This window comes from Chanodichthys erythropterus, chromosome 4 (assembly GCF_024489055.1).
Source record: "Chanodichthys erythropterus isolate Z2021 chromosome 4, ASM2448905v1, whole genome shotgun sequence".
NCBI classification, from domain to species: domain Eukaryota; kingdom Metazoa; phylum Chordata; class Actinopteri; order Cypriniformes; family Xenocyprididae; genus Chanodichthys; species Chanodichthys erythropterus.
In genome coordinates this window covers 12,247,739-12,264,627 of record NC_090224.1, presented here as the reverse complement: position 1 = coordinate 12,264,627, position 16,889 = coordinate 12,247,739, and the positions used below count along the sequence as shown (strand labels likewise).

Genomic DNA, 16,889 nt, shown 5'->3' with positions numbered 1-16,889 from the left:
TAAATGCAATACTTTGCAAAAGCAATTTATGCATGGTAGGCTAACTGGTGGTGATGGTGTCTCATTCAAACAGTCATTTCTATTGAATATTGATGGGAATGAACGCAAAAAAAAGTTTCTTTTCCACGTTTTATCTTACTTAGTAGGTCTCTTGTGCAGAAACTTTGTTATTCTTAACAAAAATGAGCACTTTCGCCCTCTTGTGCCCAATATTCTGCACTGCAATTGCAGTGGAAAATTTGATCAAGAGCGTCTCCGACATTTAAAATTGTCCGTGTATTTATTTTACGTTTCTACAGTAGCAGATACGCTTGTAAATGTTAATTTAGCTTTCTCAAAACTGGCTAAAACTGTGGCGCTATGTCTACAAATAAAATTTAAAAATGAGACGCAAATATATTTTAGTATTTTCATATAATATAGGCCATATGCAAGACAAGCTGTTTAGTTCGACAGAGTAGCAAAACATATTTGTCACATCAAACGAAAATGTCAAAGCACAGCTGTTCACGTGAAAGCGTTTGACGTTTGTGACATCTTCTCTTCTCAAGGTGGCGTATTTCATAAACATTCTTCTATAAATCTCAATCTGACAATTGCCACACCAAGCCTAATAAGGTGCTAATCGTGTCTTTCATGTCAAAACATTTGATGTTAGAACCAAACTGCGGAAGGATGTAGGGATTGTTGAACAGGAAGTTATCATTCAATTATTAATTTCTTCTGACCATGACAATTTGTTTAAACATAAACATCCTTAAGCACGTTTAAATTAAAATGAGCTATTTTACAACAAATATATAGGCTATATAATACAGCATAGGATATGTACTATTTTTACGATTATGATCTTAATCACTGACAAGGAGAACACTGAGTTTTCAACTCAGCAATATTTACAGTCGTTACCTTCATGACGTCGAATTGTTTGTTGTTTTATCAAACCGAGGCGGGATCCGTTTGAATAGGGCTGTCTTTCGTATGTAGTAGAGAGGTGTTAATTAGCGCATGTTTTGTTGATTGGCGTGTAGCTCCATCCTTTGATTAAGGATATACTACCCGTGAGAATTAGATGGTACTTATATTGACAAAAGGGCCTCAAAATAATCGACAAGGGAAGGACAGAAGACTGACAGAAATCACACAAGGATCCTGCACTTCAGTTTGCTCGTGCACCATGTGTATTGTACAAAATGAGTCAAGCAGATCCCTAGACTGAGGATTGTTGGCAGTTAATCTTACATCTAACTAACCTGACTGTTAATAGAGTTAAATGCAACATATAGCATCATATATATATATACACATTTCATATTCCAGACTTATTACCAGATGTTCAAACAAACTACTTCTAAACTATATGGAGAAATATAAGTAGTTTTTTAGGCCAAATATCAACAGATGATTACTTAATGATTTCTTGCAGCAGATATGGTAATACTCCTGTGGGCTCAAACAGTGAGCTCTTTTGTCTGATTCTGCATTTGTATTGCATTAATTTGCCTCCATCTCCAGCCAGTCATTTGTCATCTGTTCTTCCTGTGAGCTCCTTTAGTCTGTCTGACATCTTAGAGCAAATAGAGGGGCCAATACACATACTTAGACACTGGGCCCTCAGTGCCACTAGCCCCTCTTCTAATGTTAGTGTGACCAAACAAGGAATGGCAAATCTGGCAATGGAATCAGATAATCACCAACCTGTGAAGAGCCTCCCAATCCACATCCATACTGCAGCCCTGGATTAAACAGTCTGTTTGCCTAATAATTTTAATCTGTGCATCAAGCAGAAGGATGGTGGTCTTCGAATAAACATCTAATCCCTCAGGCCACCCAATGACGATGGGCCCGCAGCGAGGGCGATCAGAATGCTGCTTAGACAGAGGGACTGAAAACTCTGTACTGACAGACTCTTGCCAGACTAGGAATGTTTTACAGTGTCCAGAGGAATGTACACATGAGGAACAAGGGTGCTACATCAACGTGCACATGCAAACTGGAAAGGAGGGTGCGTTCTAGGTTCACCATGTCTGGAAGGTCATCAGTAAAAAGAAGAACGCCGTTTGTCAGCTATACAGATATTCATACAGAATTATGTTAACTATTGCTTGTCTTGCAAAAAAACTTGACATGTTTTGTTAAATTGCATAATCTATCTATCATCTATCTATCTATCATCATCTGTCTATCTATATCTATCATCTGTCTTTCTGTCTGTCTATAATCTGTCTATCTGTCTTTCTGTCTGTCTATCTATCTGTATGTCTATCTATCTATATATATATATCTATATATCTATATCTGTCTATGTAAAATCTGTCTGTCTATCTATAATATGTCTGTCTATCTATCTATCCATCTGTCTGTCTATCTATCTATCTATCTATCTGTATGTCTATCTATAATCTTTCTGTCTGTCTGTCTATCTATCTATCTATCATCTGTCTATCTTTCTGTATGTCTATCTATCTATCTATAATCTGTCTGTCTTTCTATCTATCTATCTGTCTTTCTGTCTATCTATCTGTCTTTCTGTCTGTCTATCTATCTATCTATATATCTATCTATCTATCTATCTGTCTGCCTGTCTATCTATCATCTGTCTATCTTTCTGTATGTCTATCTACCAGTCTATCTATCTATCTATCTATCTATCTGTATGTCTATCTATCTATCTATCTATAATCTGTCTATCTATCTATCTATCTATCTATCTATCTATCTATCTATCATCTGTCTGTCTATCTTTCTGTATATCTATCTATCTACCAGTCTATCTATCTATCTATAGGAAATTATGTTATTATTATGTAGTCTATTATTATTATTATTATTATTATTATTCATAGCCTATTTTATGTGAATGAAAATTGGTAATTTGAATTATCATTCTAGTTTAAAGTTCTCCGATGAATCGTGGCTTTCATGTATCACCTCTTCACCTTCCCTCTGATGTCAGTCACCACCCCTTTGACAAAGTGCGAACAACTGGGGGTCTTGCGGGTACATATAAGGACGGGCCGCTGTCAAAGCACATTCATTTCAGCCCGCGAACAGCAACACAGACTCAGAGCTTCTCCTGCACCTTCACATTGAAGATGTCGTCAATCCGTGCCGCTTGCCTCCTTTGCGCAGCACTTTTCGCGATGGTGAGGGGTTTCACCCACGAAGACATGAAAGAGGCTCTGCTGAAGAAACTGGGACTTAGTGAAGTTCCGAAAATTCACAAGAGGGATCTGGAGAACCTTGTTATTCCAGCGCACATTAAGAACAAATATGTTTCCATGCTGAAACTGCACCACGCAAGGAAACGGCGCTCGCTTCCCAGCTTAGCCGGCATCCTGAGGGGAATCCCTGGCAATGCAGGTAAGATTGATTTGCTTAACTAAAATACACAATTTAAAAAAATATTTAGAGACAAACAACCGGTAAACTGAAATTAAATACTAAAATTTAGTGCATAAAATGTGCTATGCAAATAAGCTAAATGCAAATGTGTAATTCTTAATAAATAAATTGCTCTCGTCTATTCCAGACATCTCTGGTGAATTTGTATATTCTGACACGACACGTCAACGTGTGGTCTTTGAGATGACATCAAGAATCCCTGAGAACAGTGAAGTGACCATGGCAGAACTGAAACTGTTCAAGAAAGCCCCACACAAGCGCTCCATCCCAGAGAGAAAGGGCCACAGGCCCGTCAACAACGCCAGGGTGAGCATCTACTGGGTGGAACCTCTGGAAGACGGGTCAAACCGAACTTCACTAGTGGATTCCAGGTAAGCAGAGACGGCCACAGACAGTCATTAGCCTATTCTTTCTTCATTATGTTAATTCCTCTGCTGATTGGCGTTAAGGAACATGCATGCTAATTGTCACAACCATTACCTCCTCAGGTTGATTCCCATTCACGAAACCGGCTGGAAGAGCTTTGATGTCACCCAGGCGGTACACTATTGGTCGAAGAGCCGAATGGAGATGCCCATGCACCTTGAGGTGTGGATCGAGGGCGAGAGACCAGGCAGTTACGCGGCAGAGATGGCCAAGTGTGTCCACTTCACAACTCAAGATCCAAACGACAACACTCTGGGAAAACCTGAGCTTGTTCTTTACACCCTCAACCTCGAGGAGTTCGGGTAAGCGTCGTTTAATTTCTTAATATTCGATTCTTTTCTGGAGTAGGCCTATAGCTACCTTGTATTAGGCTACACCTTGTGAAAAAGTCTTAAATGTATTCTAGTTTTAAAGAAGAAATGCATGTGTTTCATTTAAAACGCTCAATGTTTTAATATTATTTTATTGTTCACTTTGCAGGTCTAGTGGAGACTGTGAAACCAATAAAGACAGTGAAATGTGCTGCAGGGAAAAATACTTCATCAATTTCCGCGCCTTGACTTGGACCCAGTACTGGATCATCGAACCCTCCGGGTATCAGGCGTTCCGATGCAACGGCGGCTGCCGGCAGCCCAAGCGTAATTACGGCTACGGAGAGAGAAAGTGCGCGGTTGTGGAGAGCGCGCCGCTACCGATGATGTATTTAGTAAAAAAGGGAGATTATACTGAAATTGAAGTGGCTGAATTCCCAAACATGATTGTTGAAAAGTGTGGATGCGCAATGGATAATATTTCAGTTGTATGAATATGCCATTTGCCATCGACCACCAGTCATCATGACGCACTGTTGCCTACTTTGTTACAGGATAAGGCTAAGAAAGGGTGTTGGCAACTTAACCTTTATGACATACCTTAAGCACTTTGTATAAATTTGTAAATATTGCTAAATTGATATGCATTTATTTTTGCATTTGTATATGATGCCATATGAAAGGAAAAGATTGAGTTGTAGATGTTATATTTTGAGCAGTAAATAGAATGAGTTTGTTGTATATGTCACGCTTTGACTGAATATAAATTAAACTATTTTTCATTGAAACCATCTCTACTTATTTAGTGACTTTCCATTTTCTTAAACCAAATAAACATTTGCATATTCCAGTGTTTGCAGATGGCCACATGGAGAGCAGAAGTAAATAGCCTTACACACACAAATAATCACTTATTAAGGAGAACAATTTGTAGTTTAAAAAGGGGTCAAGTATCAAGATCCTTATTTAAATATACATAAATAACAGTGTAAAGGCTTCTGATACATAGTCCAATTAGGTTTTACAAAAAAATTGTGATTACCAGTCAAAACCATGTGGTTACCATAGTGATATTAGGGAAAAAAAAAACTCTGCTTTAGAGAACAAAACAATTTATCTCAAGAGGTTTATTACATTATTTAATGACACATTTATTTCCTTACAATATGAAACACTTTAACATTCATCTAATTGAAAAAAAATAATAATAATAATGCCAAAATACAATCACAAACCATTCCACCTGTCATCTCTCAATAACACATAATGCCACATTTTTAGTACAATTTAGACACTTTTAATCCTCAAAATAGCACAAGCAAGGTCTGTGTAGCAAAACAATCATCACAAATCTTTCATGCCATGCTATATCAACTAATTTTATAAGGGACAGGGTCATTATCTCATCCCACATGAAATCATTTAAAGAAAAAAAAAGAAAAAAACATACAAAAAAAAAACCTTTCCGAAATAAGTTACCTTTACATCAATTTAAATGGTATAGTTAAAAAAAAAAAAAAAAAATTCCCACTTAAACTATTACATCATGATAAAATACACCAATTTTAGGTCAAAAATAGCTGCCCTTTTCTTTGGCCATTTGGCACTTTATAAGAAATATATTCATTGAAACAAGTCAAGGGCCTGTCTTGATGAAAATCAGGATGTCTTACTGATGGGGTGAATGTGATTTCCAGAGATTATCGTGGTCTGAATGATGAGTATCAAAATGCAGTCATTTAAATTATGAAAATCTGTATCAGTTAGTAAATTCTGATGACCTTCAACTCTGCAGTATTTCACAGCTTGCTCAATGTAACATTAATAATGCATTTGAGAATTTAGCATATAAAAGAATTTGCTTATGTGCTGGCTGTTATATCTAAAACTGTTATCAAGGCCACCATTTGCCAAATTAATCCCAAAGGAAATATGTTCTCCTGTAGTAAAATGGTCCAAACTGTGCACCAGAAATGGGTAAGTCGCATTATTAAATAGATCAATATAGTGGTTACTCAAAAGACTCTGTAAAGCCATTTTAAAATGTGTTGCCACAAAATCCTACTCAAAAGTACTAGCAAGCTTAACGCACATATCTTTGATGAAGTTATTGTTGACAATGCTGAATTGTGTAAATAAGCTCAAATGAATATACATGTTTCATTGTGGCTTCTTTATGCATAAGTTTACTTTTGAAACTATGCAGTGCTTTTAAAAAGTTACATTAACTCAAACGATTTACAAATATTTCCACCGTATGCCTTATGAGACAGGAAGACAATAAAAGAACGGTCTTACGGTGCTCAATTAAGAGACAAATCTGATTGACATTCAAAGGTTCTTTGAAATGGATTGTTCAAGATATCAGTCAAAAGCCATAAAAAGGTCATAGAAAAGCAAGCACATCTTTTATTGCAAACCTATGAAGTAACTGTTACAGTCTGGGCTAACAAAGAAAAAAACTTGAATATGCAAATAGTAAATTGAGAACAATATTTTCACTCCACTGAACATGAGTAAATATGCTGAGCAAATATGAATGATTATTGACAAAAGCTTCGAAAAGATTAAGGTCCGTACGGATTTTTAAACACTACAACTTACGCAAAAACTTAAAATAATAATTTACATTGAGTAAAAATGACATTTTACAGAATAAAATTCACAACCCTGAAATTCAAAGCAAGACATATGCAGTGATTCCTGATATAACAATATATCAAAGCTGTGATACAAAATAAAAGGGGGAGGAAATACATTTTACAAAAAAAAAAATTCAGAGAGTGAAGCCATCATACATCTATGTAGAACGTAGACTGTTTACTTCAGAGGCGGAATGTTTGTTTGCCACTTGCTTCTCATTTAAAAATGGACTTCCTTTAAAAAAATTACAATAAACAAGGACCTTAAAAGTGGATGGATATTCTGTGGCTGTGCATCTCAGTGCAACAGAGGCCATGAGTCTTTAATACAAATGTGCACTTAGTAATATCCTGGGTGGTACTGTTGATTCCATGGCTTCTGGTTCCAGAACTAAGGGGTCAAAGAAAGTTAAATCAGTCAAATGGACTACAATTTGATTTTGTTCTAAAATATTTTGGAAACTACAGCCAATCTGTTGTTGGATTTCTCATGGGAAGTGTACAAAATCTCTCATTTGTGACCCAATAAAATATTAGCTTTCTCAACAATATACATAACTGTACTCACCCCTTGTTGCCAACTCTGGTTGAAGGCTTGGGCGAAAGACCCGTTTTTGTTGCCAAAACCACCACGATTCTGCTGGTGGCCTCCTCTACCGCGGAATTTCTAAGAATGTGAAAATTCAAAATTACTCTCCATATCAAACTTTAAGGTTTATAAGATGTACAATTCAAAAGTTTGGGGTCCGACTACTTGAAGAGTAGTGTATTTGGTTGCAAAAGATACAAACTAACCTGCTGAAATTGTCCTCTGTGGTTGGGTCCACCGCCGCGGTGCATGTTACCTCTGTTTGCAGGCCCTCCACGGCTCATTGCTCCACCTCTGCTGCCCCTCATGTGCCCTCCCCTCATGTGGCCACCCCTGGGAGCCATTCCCCGGCTGGGCATCCCACCGGCTCCACCTCTGCTGAAGCTGCCTCGGCTGTGGAAGCCTCCTCGGTAGACAGGTGGTGGTGGCGGTGGTGGCATGTAGCCACGTGGGTGGCGATTAAAACCGCCAACACGAGGTGGTACTGGTACTAAAAGGAAAAAAAAAAAAACCCAAAACATTTCAATTATAAATATAACTTATTTTGACCGATTCAACTGAAGCTCACTGAAGAGCACATCTTGTACAAAAGTTTTGTATTAATCCATAAAAAGCCCCTTACATCCTCTGAAGTTTCCACGGGGCTGGAATCCACCTCTGCCTCCACGTGGGCCTGGACCACCACCTCTATTGAACTGGTTCTTAGGCCCTTTGCCTCGTCCACCTCCCTTTCTGGGAGTCAAGGAACCCTGGTTGGCTTTCTTCTCTGGTGGCAAAGCATTCTTACTCTCTTCCTTGTACTGCTCCAAGAGCTTGACAGCCTCCTCCTTCTGCAGTTCCACATAGGTGACCTCTGAGAAGCAGTCTCCAACCTCAGGCAATGTGTAGATACCTGTAGAGGAAAAAAAATACATTTTGTATTCCTGACTTTCTTACTTTATATACAAGGTTGGTTTCGCAATGGAGAAATATGACATCCCATCTTACCTTTCATTTTTAGAACGGCGTGTTCGGGTACATCTTTGCCGTCGGTTTCTGACTTCTTCTGAGCTCTCTCCTTAAGGGCCTCATCTGTGGGGAAGATCACTACAGCTTTGCGTTGAAAGCCAGCAAACAGACACATCTTCCTTCTCTGGGCCGGTGCAGAGACATTCGTCTGATCCAATATATAGTTTCTCTTTTTGCGGGCTGCAATTTCAATAAACTTGCCCAGGAACAAGGGAGCACGCTGAGAGATGGCCGAGAGCTTTGTTGTGTCTTTGTTTTGCCTCTTCATGCTGCCAATCTGCAAGTCCAAAAAAAAAAAAAAAAGATTAGACAAGAATATAAGACAGAAATTAAGAACGACTGGACAAAAATACTCACCATCATCTTCTCCAAGATGGTGTTGGTGCTGAGGATGTTGAACTTCCCAGGGTTCTCTTCAACATGTTTCTTTACCCAAGCAGTTTTTCCAGATCCAGGAAGGCCAACCATAACGATTACCTTGAAAACAACAGTGATTACAATCATTATATCAATACGTGCACAACAAATATGAACCATGTTCATGTTGTTTCACATGTTGTGAATGTTTATAGGTTATTTTTTATATTTTTAATACAATAAAAACAGTAATTATTAGTAATAATATTAATTAATTATATTACTACCATTTAAAATAAAATAATATATTTTAAAATTCAATTTATTCCTGTTATGGAAAATATTTTTTTCTAGAAATCAATCTAATACACCAATTTAGTGCTCAAGAAACATTTCTTATTATCAATGTTGAATACAGTTGTGCTCCTTTGTTTTTGTGGAAACAGTGATAACTTTTTTTTTAGGGTTCTTTGATGAATCGAAAGTTAACAGCATTTTTGTAATCTTTTAAAACAAATTTAGTATATCCTTGCTGAATTAAAGTAATTTAATAACTTAATTATTCATGTTTCAAAGTTTATAGAAAGGGTGGTACCTCGCAATCTTTCTTGGTCTCAGGTCCCTTAGGTCCTCTGATACGCACATCTGCAGGAATTTGCTGCAGGAAGGTGAAACCCTCCACCTGAGGGAAGAATGGCGTCTCGTTCTGGCCGAAATTGAACTCAACAGCACAGTTGTGGCAAAGAACATGGGGGAACAGAGTTTGATCGGCCAAGGACTCCTTATTGACCTTGAAAGCCACACCAAGGTCCTTGCCATTTTTGGAATATGAAATCTCCACTTCATCCGCTTCAAAATTCTAGGTGAGATAAAGAACAAAATTACCACAATGTACATAAGAATAAATGTGAACTAACGGGGAAAAACAATTATTGTGAGTGAGATGCAAACTTCTTACAATGAAGCAGCCAATGACGTCATTTTCATCAAAACTCTCCCCGTAGTCTTCAGTCACACAGTTTGAAGTCTTCTTCCCTTTGCCTGAATAGGAGTAGGAATGCTCCTCCTCACCTAAAACAATAATATAACAATCATACGTGTTAAAAAATTAAACAGGGCTGCATAATCATACATTACTATTTACATAGGGACAATGTAAATAGTAACTAGCTGCGCTTACCCAGCAAAAGACTTCCATTAGCCAGGGACCAGCCAATATGGACATCATGGAAGTCCATGTTTTTGCTGTTTAAGTGCTTGACAGGGATTTTCTCAGTGATCTGCAAATGCAAAAGACAAATAATGAATAATGTACCAATCCAAAATTAATCACTTCCTCATGAGTTTACATAAAAATGCCACAGTACTCACCTTCATTTCAAAGCAAGCTTTGCCCTTGTTTACACCATAAGAGGCACGGCCACCTGCCCAAAGGTAAGCAAAACTCTCCATGGTAAGGGAGGAGGCACTGTATCGGTCTCGGGAGACTTTGAAATGAAGGTCGCAATTGTCTACAGAGACAGAAAATTGAAATGAACTTGTTAGTCCAAGAACAGCAACTTATTAACAGTTTAACATTTCTACAATCCAGGGTAGCGTTTCCCAAAAGCATCGTAAGCCTAAGTTGATCATAGCGCCATTGGTTTCAATGGAGCTACGATCAACTTAAGCTTATGGTGCTTTTGGGAAATGCTGCCCTGGTCAGTGCAGCTCTCAACATATAAGGGTTGGTTAGTGTTTTAATACCATGCCAGCTTCCTTGCCTATTTTTATGGCAGGTATAGTTAAGTTACACTATAAAAGAACAATTTAAAACCTATTAAAGGTAAAACTCTAAAATAGGTTGGTAGTTTATTAAATTATAAAAAGTTCTCTTAGAAAATGTGTTTGATATACTGGACTCTGGCAAGAGGTACACAGCGGTGGATCTTCATTTCTTAATATAAAGCACTCACAGGGATCCAGGCAGACCAGTGTGTCATCAAACTCTTCATCCTCTTCCTCCAGAGGTGGCAGGGGAGACTTGGCCCTGAAATAGAGGTAATAAGCAATTAATTCAATGAGTGAAGCAGACAAATTGTACTGTGATGGATTGGCATGCTTCCCATGTCCAGGTGAGGTCCTTCCTCATAGCCACAGCAGCATCAACAGTAGATTTGCATTACCTTACAATGACTGCTCATAACATTAACTGTTTTATGAATTCACATTTATGAATGGTAAATTGGCCATCATTGCTTACCAGGTTACCCCATGACGAAGCCTGAAAGAAAACTTGTTGGTGAAATGAAAAAAATGGCAATGTCTTGCTAGGAGACGGTGTTGCCCTTTTCGTTTTATGAAGTCGTTGACTGAAAAGGTCTAAGGGTATTTATATAAAGTCCTATTTTGGGCTATCTTTGCCTATACAAACACAAAAGACTACAACAAAAAAGGGTTCAAATGAATATTTTATATATACAGCAAATGTAGAATAACAGTTTTATAAGGGACATCTGAAATTGGAATTTTGCTGTCATGACAAAATCCACCATACTAAAATAGAAATGTGACCATCTGTATTTGTTTTACAAAAAAAAAAAAAAAGCATGTAGACAGCAAATAGTATATCTATAGCACTTCTTTTTACAAAGTGAAGGAGGTGGTGAATTTTTTTCCGTGGTAACCCAAAGCATGCCACAGATGTCATCTCAGGTGTAACAGCAGGGCCATTAAACTAGTCTTGACATTTCTGAGAGTATGGGAGTTGGCACCATTATAAAGTTCCCCCAGGCCCTATAAATTAAAGTGATGGCCCTGTCTAGTTAATCCCTTCAAAAAAAAAAAAAAAAAAAAAAAAAGTGGCTGACATTGTAACTGGATCAGATATTGCTTGAATTTCTATGTTAGAAAAAAAAAAAAAAAAGCTTCTACAGTATGACTCAAAGTATTAAACAATTTGAGATTTTTTCAGGCTCATGACCCTCCATTTGTAATTCATATACACTAAATATTTACTTTTTTTGTTCCATATGCTGAAAGGAAAGAAGCAGACTAAGACAATTAACTATATAAACACTGGTTCACTCAGAAAACCTTGGCAGAAGATTCTTAATGTATTCTGTCTGGAATTTAGCACCACACACTTGGAGAAAGAACATGCATTATAGAAGTAAAAATATTTCCTTAATGCAATGTGAAAAGTTGCAAGAGTCTGCAAATGGTAGTTTGTACTTACCTGATGACCACAAATGAAAAACTTTAAAAGGAGAAGTCATTACAGTTCTTTACAATTTATCCAAAAACAAAAACAAAAAAACAGAAGAATATAACATTTAACCTTTCAGAATTAGATTATACAAAGTAAATAAAATAAAATCAAAATACACAAATACAAACGACGAAGGAACGTCTGAAGATTGGAACAACAATTTGCTCCATTACCATTACTTAAGCACCCCATTACATAATGAAGCACTGTGCGATACAAGCTCTACGCCACTGCCCCCCACCATGACAGAAGCCGCATCTTGTGATATCGTCATTGCTTTGGTCGCTGTCTGAATCGCCACACGCGCATACAGTCAGCCTGACAACAGTGTGTGTGTATGTGCGTGTAACAATACCATTGTTTTTTCCAACTGAGCACTTTTAAAATGTTGTAGTTTCATGAGCTTTCTGAAGGTAAGGTGTTTTGTATTAGCCTGGAATGACCCCCAACAAAGCTTTACTTTAAGAGGTAGATGAGGGTTGCATTTTTCTAGGTAAGGCATTGGCACTTAAAGCCAATATATATATTAAAAGTGGCACTTCGGGGATAATGAAGGCCATTACTCCCATCCTTACCGGCTGTATTTGCTTTCTTCAATAAATTCAAAGTAGCCCCTTCCATGTTCCTCTCGGCGTCTCTTAACACCCTTCTTATTCTTCTGATCAGCACTGATGTCTTTGTCCGCATCCCCTTTGAAAATAAAACAAACAGTAATGAAATGCCCGGACGTGTTGGACCCTGGGTTTTAAGGGTGGCCCACACGACAGGAGTGCTCGGACTTCAGAGTTACAAAATTAACCGACCACCTCTGATCAGACAGAATACTTTGCTTGGTTATGTCATTATGGCATTCAGGATTCAAACTGCAAGCACTGATCTGATTGCATAAAGCAGATCAGACAAAAATGTGGGTGGTGCAATTACTCTTCGTTGTGTTAAGTGCATTTTTCTTCTCTACAATATGTAATGCATTCACAACAAATACTTTTTGGTATATTTAGCGTAATGTAGCTGGCTAACCAGCCAATGTTTATATCTTTGACGACAAATAACTGAACAACAACACCACATTATCCTGAACTGACCTTGTACGGAAGCAAATGGCGCCTTCTAGCAATCTGAACCGAAACTACACAATGCACCTTTCTTTCGAGGCTCTAAGTACTTTTCCGCCATTGTATAGTACACCTAACGGTATCACCCGCTGAGAAAATATCATTTCACTACAATACCCGCACTTTTTCATTATCTAGCGTAAGGTTTTTGTGCAGAGCAACTTATGTATCCGCTCGAGGGCGACCCGCCATGAGCATGCAACGAGGCGATCCTCACGCGAGACAATTCGCGTTTTCTGAAAGAAGCGAAACCGACCAAAACACTACAATAAAGCATATAAATTCGTTAGCTGTAGACTAGACTATAAATTATACCCTTAATAGTTACTCAATATCAACAATAGCCAACAAACCGACTAACAACAAAAGGCTCGCGCGGGTGATTTGAGTAGCATTGCTGACACGACTTAAAACAAAAACCACCAAATTCTAAAACTCAACTGGGTTAGAAAACGTTGAAAAGCACAAGCTAGTAAAGTGAAACCAACAGAATTAGCTCGTTAGCTATCTACACAATAGCCGCCGGTTAGCCGTTAGCCACGTATGCTAAACGATGATCTCACCGGCTTCAAAGCGCACGTGAACATGATACTCCCGGCGTCTAGAAAGCCATTTAACAACACAAAAAGCTCACCCTCTAATGGATGAGATTCGGGCTCACCGTCTTCATCGTCGATTTTGTCAATGATCTCGTCGTCGTCGTCCTCCTCTTCATCTTCATCGAAGGCTTTGTCTGTTTCCACGCCGGCGTCCCCATCCTCCTCCTCTTCGCCCATTTCGTCGTCCTGGCCATCACCTAAAACAGCAGCATCACCACCGTCGTCTCCATTTTGCTCCTCGGCCTCCATGCTCTCGCCTTCTGGCTCTTCTTCGCCTATGCATTCTTGTTCGACTGCAACACCGTTTCCATCGGCCTCGTTTTCTTTTGGCGCTTCTGCCGCGACAGCGTCTGTCTCTTCGGCCTGGGCCTCTGCATCGAGCGCGGCCTGCAGCCGCTCCATAAGCTCGGCCTTCAATCCCTTGTCGGAAAGCTGACGCTTCTTCAGCTCGTCCTTCAACTCGTTCACCTTAAGCTTTTTTACGTTGATTTCACTCATGTTGTCGGTAAAGTGTAGATGGTCTATGAAAACTAAAAGACTCGATTGTTAGAATATTGCAATCCAGGGAGAGAGCCGACGGCCGCTTTGCTTCTCTGAATTGCGCACAGCCGCGGTGATTCTGCGTCTGTCCACCGGCAAAACAATTCAATGGCGCCTTAGGTGCTAGACCCCTCCCAATGCAATTGCACACAAGGAACATGGGCGTGCTCAACCGTAATGATCCTCGTAGATGCATACGACCATAAAGACTATTCATTTTGGCTCATACAAGCAGGGTTTCTGCGGGTTTTAATTTGCCCTTACACAAATTAAGGCCTTAAAACGATATTAAATCAGAGCAGAAAGTCTTAAATTCATAAAATCATCTCATTAAATGTTGCATGCATTGCAATAGTGGATATCTTCCTTAGTATTTTTGTCTTGTTTTCCAATACAATTATCTAAACATCTTTAAATCGAGATGTAAAATTAAAAATTTGAACAAAATTAAGTGAGTTTATGCTTAAAACAAGAACAAATATCTGTCAATGAGTTATTAAAACTTCCCCTTTGAATTAAGTTGATTTTTAAAATTATTATTATATATTATTACCCTGCCAAGATGATTTACTGGCACTGTAAAATTCTTTAATGATCACTGCAAATGTAAATGCATCCATAATATAGGCCTATATGACATGACCTTTCTAAAAATCACATTTCACTTTTATGAATTGTATTTGTATTAAAATATGAATAAATGTTGAGTAACTGAACAACTGAATAACCGCATTAGCCTGCCACTATACATAATCAGTTAAACAAATGCTGAGTGCTAGCTGCCAAATGTGAATTTTGACTGAATAAATCTGAAGATGCATCAGTATTTATATCATAAGCCTCTAGTATATGTTTATTAGGTTTCTTTTAGCCAAGAATGATATCCAAGAAATCATTGTTGGCTATACAAAAATGTAAAATCAAAGTGTTTCTTTAGTTTCGTGTAGCCTGTGTTTAAATATGTTGCATGTATGCAGTATATGATGATTAAGGCTATCTTAAATAATAATAATAATAATAATAATATATATATATATATGTATATGTACATATATGTACATATATACAGGTCCGTAGCCAGCCTATTAAAAGGGGGGGTTCTTTTTTTAAAAAAGCGGACCTTTTTGCAGTTTTTCTCCTCCTTTTGTATGTAATCATGAGGTTCAAATACTTCATTTTGGTGACCTTTTATGCACTAATTTGTGCTGGATCAGCTTGTCTGCTGGTATCTTAACGAGCATGCTTTTTGATGCACCTAATATACTTACTGCATCGTTGTCAAATTGCTTCCTCATGTACCACCTTTGTCAGTGTGTGGTGGCCATACATAGGTTCTTCTAGGGGGGTCCGGGGGCATGCCCCCCCGTTGGAAAATTTTGTATATTTTAAATTTAAATGCATAAATCTGGTGCATTCTGAGAGCAAAATTAAGGGACTAGATCGATGAAGAAATTTGTTCTCTTGTAAAATATTTTGTGCTCTAAAAGATCTTTATTTATTGGTGATGGTAGGGCACATCACACGTACACAACATATAGTAGGCAAAATGATAGTTCATAAGTGGTCAAACATATAGAGTATATATTTAAGCCATTAAAAATATGTAGCAAAAGAAGTTACCTTTGTTGAATTAATTTATTTGTGGGAGCCTGTATCCATACTACATCTGTATTTGTGCAACTAATGGTCACTCTTTGATTTGTTAACCAATCCAGAATGCAAACACACTACTTAATTATAGAGAAAAATAACAAATGAATAAAAATATATAATCATAAGCTGACCAATAAATAAATAAGTAAACTAGGTGAGTATATGATTCAGCAGGAAAAAGTATTCTAGCCTAATTCTTCGGGGGGAAAAAAAAATTATAAATCCAAATGTTATTAAAAAGTTTAAAAATAGGCTACTATTTGTATTCTTATGAAATGGAAAAAACGATTTATATTAGATTTATATGTAAATAATTATATATATATTTATATTAATGTAAGATTAAAAGACGCTTATTTTAAATGTATTGTGCAGCTTTTAAAAGGGGCAACAAGATATGATAGATACGCCAGAACAAAATAGGCTATTAATAATCTTTCAGTGTGCAAAACCATGATGATATGAAACGCTTCAAAACAGCAGCAAAAAAAAAAAAAAAAAAAAAAAAAAAAACTTAAATTCTGGACCTTTGGCAGTTAGAGGGGGGGTTCGTTCGAACCACCCAAACCCCCCCTGCCTACGGGCATGTATATATATATATATATATATATATCATTACTCCAATCTTCAGTGTCACATGATCCTTCAGAAATAATTCTAATATGCTGATCTGCTGCTCAAGAAACATTTATTATTATTATTATCAGTGTTGAAAACAGTTGTGTGTAATTTCTTCAGGATTAATTGATTAATAGAAAGTTCAAAAGAACAGCATTTATCTGAAATAAAAAGCTTTTGTAACATTATACCGTTCAAAAGTTTGGGGTCAGAAGAGTTGTTGTTTTTTAAGAAATTAAAGAAATTATTACTTTCATTCAGCAAGGATGCATTAAATTGATCAAACTTGACAGTAAAGACATTTATAATGTTGCAAAAGCTTTATATTTCAGATAAATGCTGTTCTTTTGAACTTTTAATTAATCCTGAAAAAATT

General features: G+C 37.4%; 2 protein-coding genes across 3 annotated transcripts; one reads left to right on the top strand and one right to left on the bottom strand.

Moving 5' to 3' along the window:
* Positions 1-511: 511 nt before the first annotated feature.
* lft1 (lefty1) lies at positions 512-4,708 on the top strand. The gene is made up of 5 exons (XM_067384131.1): positions 512-551; positions 2,893-3,363; positions 3,533-3,776; positions 3,894-4,133; positions 4,312-4,708. Exons 2-5 carry the CDS (start codon positions 2,907-2,909, stop codon positions 4,634-4,636), a joined length of 1,266 nt encoding a protein of 421 aa, XP_067240232.1. The 5' UTR covers positions 512-551; positions 2,893-2,906; the 3' UTR covers positions 4,637-4,708.
* Positions 4,709-6,528: 1,820 nt separating this feature from the next.
* hnrnpub (heterogeneous nuclear ribonucleoprotein Ub) lies at positions 6,529-14,361 on the bottom strand. Of its 2 annotated transcripts, none has more exons than XM_067384123.1 (13): positions 13,738-14,361; positions 12,564-12,678; positions 10,694-10,767; positions 10,110-10,249; positions 9,919-10,018; positions 9,697-9,809; positions 9,334-9,597; positions 8,739-8,858; positions 8,361-8,658; positions 7,996-8,265; positions 7,580-7,863; positions 7,353-7,451; positions 6,529-7,175 (listed from the first exon to the last, which is right to left on the bottom strand). In XM_067384123.1, exons 1-13 carry the CDS (start codon positions 14,198-14,200, stop codon positions 7,125-7,127), a joined length of 2,391 nt encoding a protein of 796 aa, XP_067240224.1. In that variant the 5' UTR covers positions 14,201-14,361; the 3' UTR covers positions 6,529-7,124. The 2 variants fall into 2 exon arrangements, with proteins under 2 accessions (XP_067240224.1, XP_067240225.1); XM_067384124.1 differs by having other exon boundaries at positions 13,765-14,361.
* Positions 14,362-16,889: the final 2,528 nt, after the last annotated feature.

Bases quoted from the DNA above. Each gene is read 5' to 3' on its own strand.
- lft1 (XM_067384131.1), top strand. From the start codon at position 2,907: ATGAATCGTGGCTTTCATGTATCACCTCTTCACCTTCCCTCTGATGTC. The intron at 3,364-3,532 runs GTAAGATTGATT...CGTCTATTCCAG, and splicing joins GGGAATCCCTGGCAATGCAG to ACATCTCTGGTGAATTTGTA. The intron at 3,777-3,893 runs GTAAGCAGAGAC...TTACCTCCTCAG, and splicing joins ACTTCACTAGTGGATTCCAG to GTTGATTCCCATTCACGAAA.
- hnrnpub (XM_067384123.1), bottom strand. From the start codon at position 14,200: ATGAGTGAAATCAACGTAAAAAAGCTTAAGGTGAACGAGTTGAAGGAC. The intron at 12,679-13,737 runs GTGAGCTTTTTG...TTATTTTCAAAG, and splicing joins CGAATCTCATCCATTAGAGG to GGGATGCGGACAAAGACATC. The intron at 10,019-10,109 runs GTGAGTACTGTG...TTGCATTTGCAG, and splicing joins AAGCTTGCTTTGAAATGAAG to ATCACTGAGAAAATCCCTGT.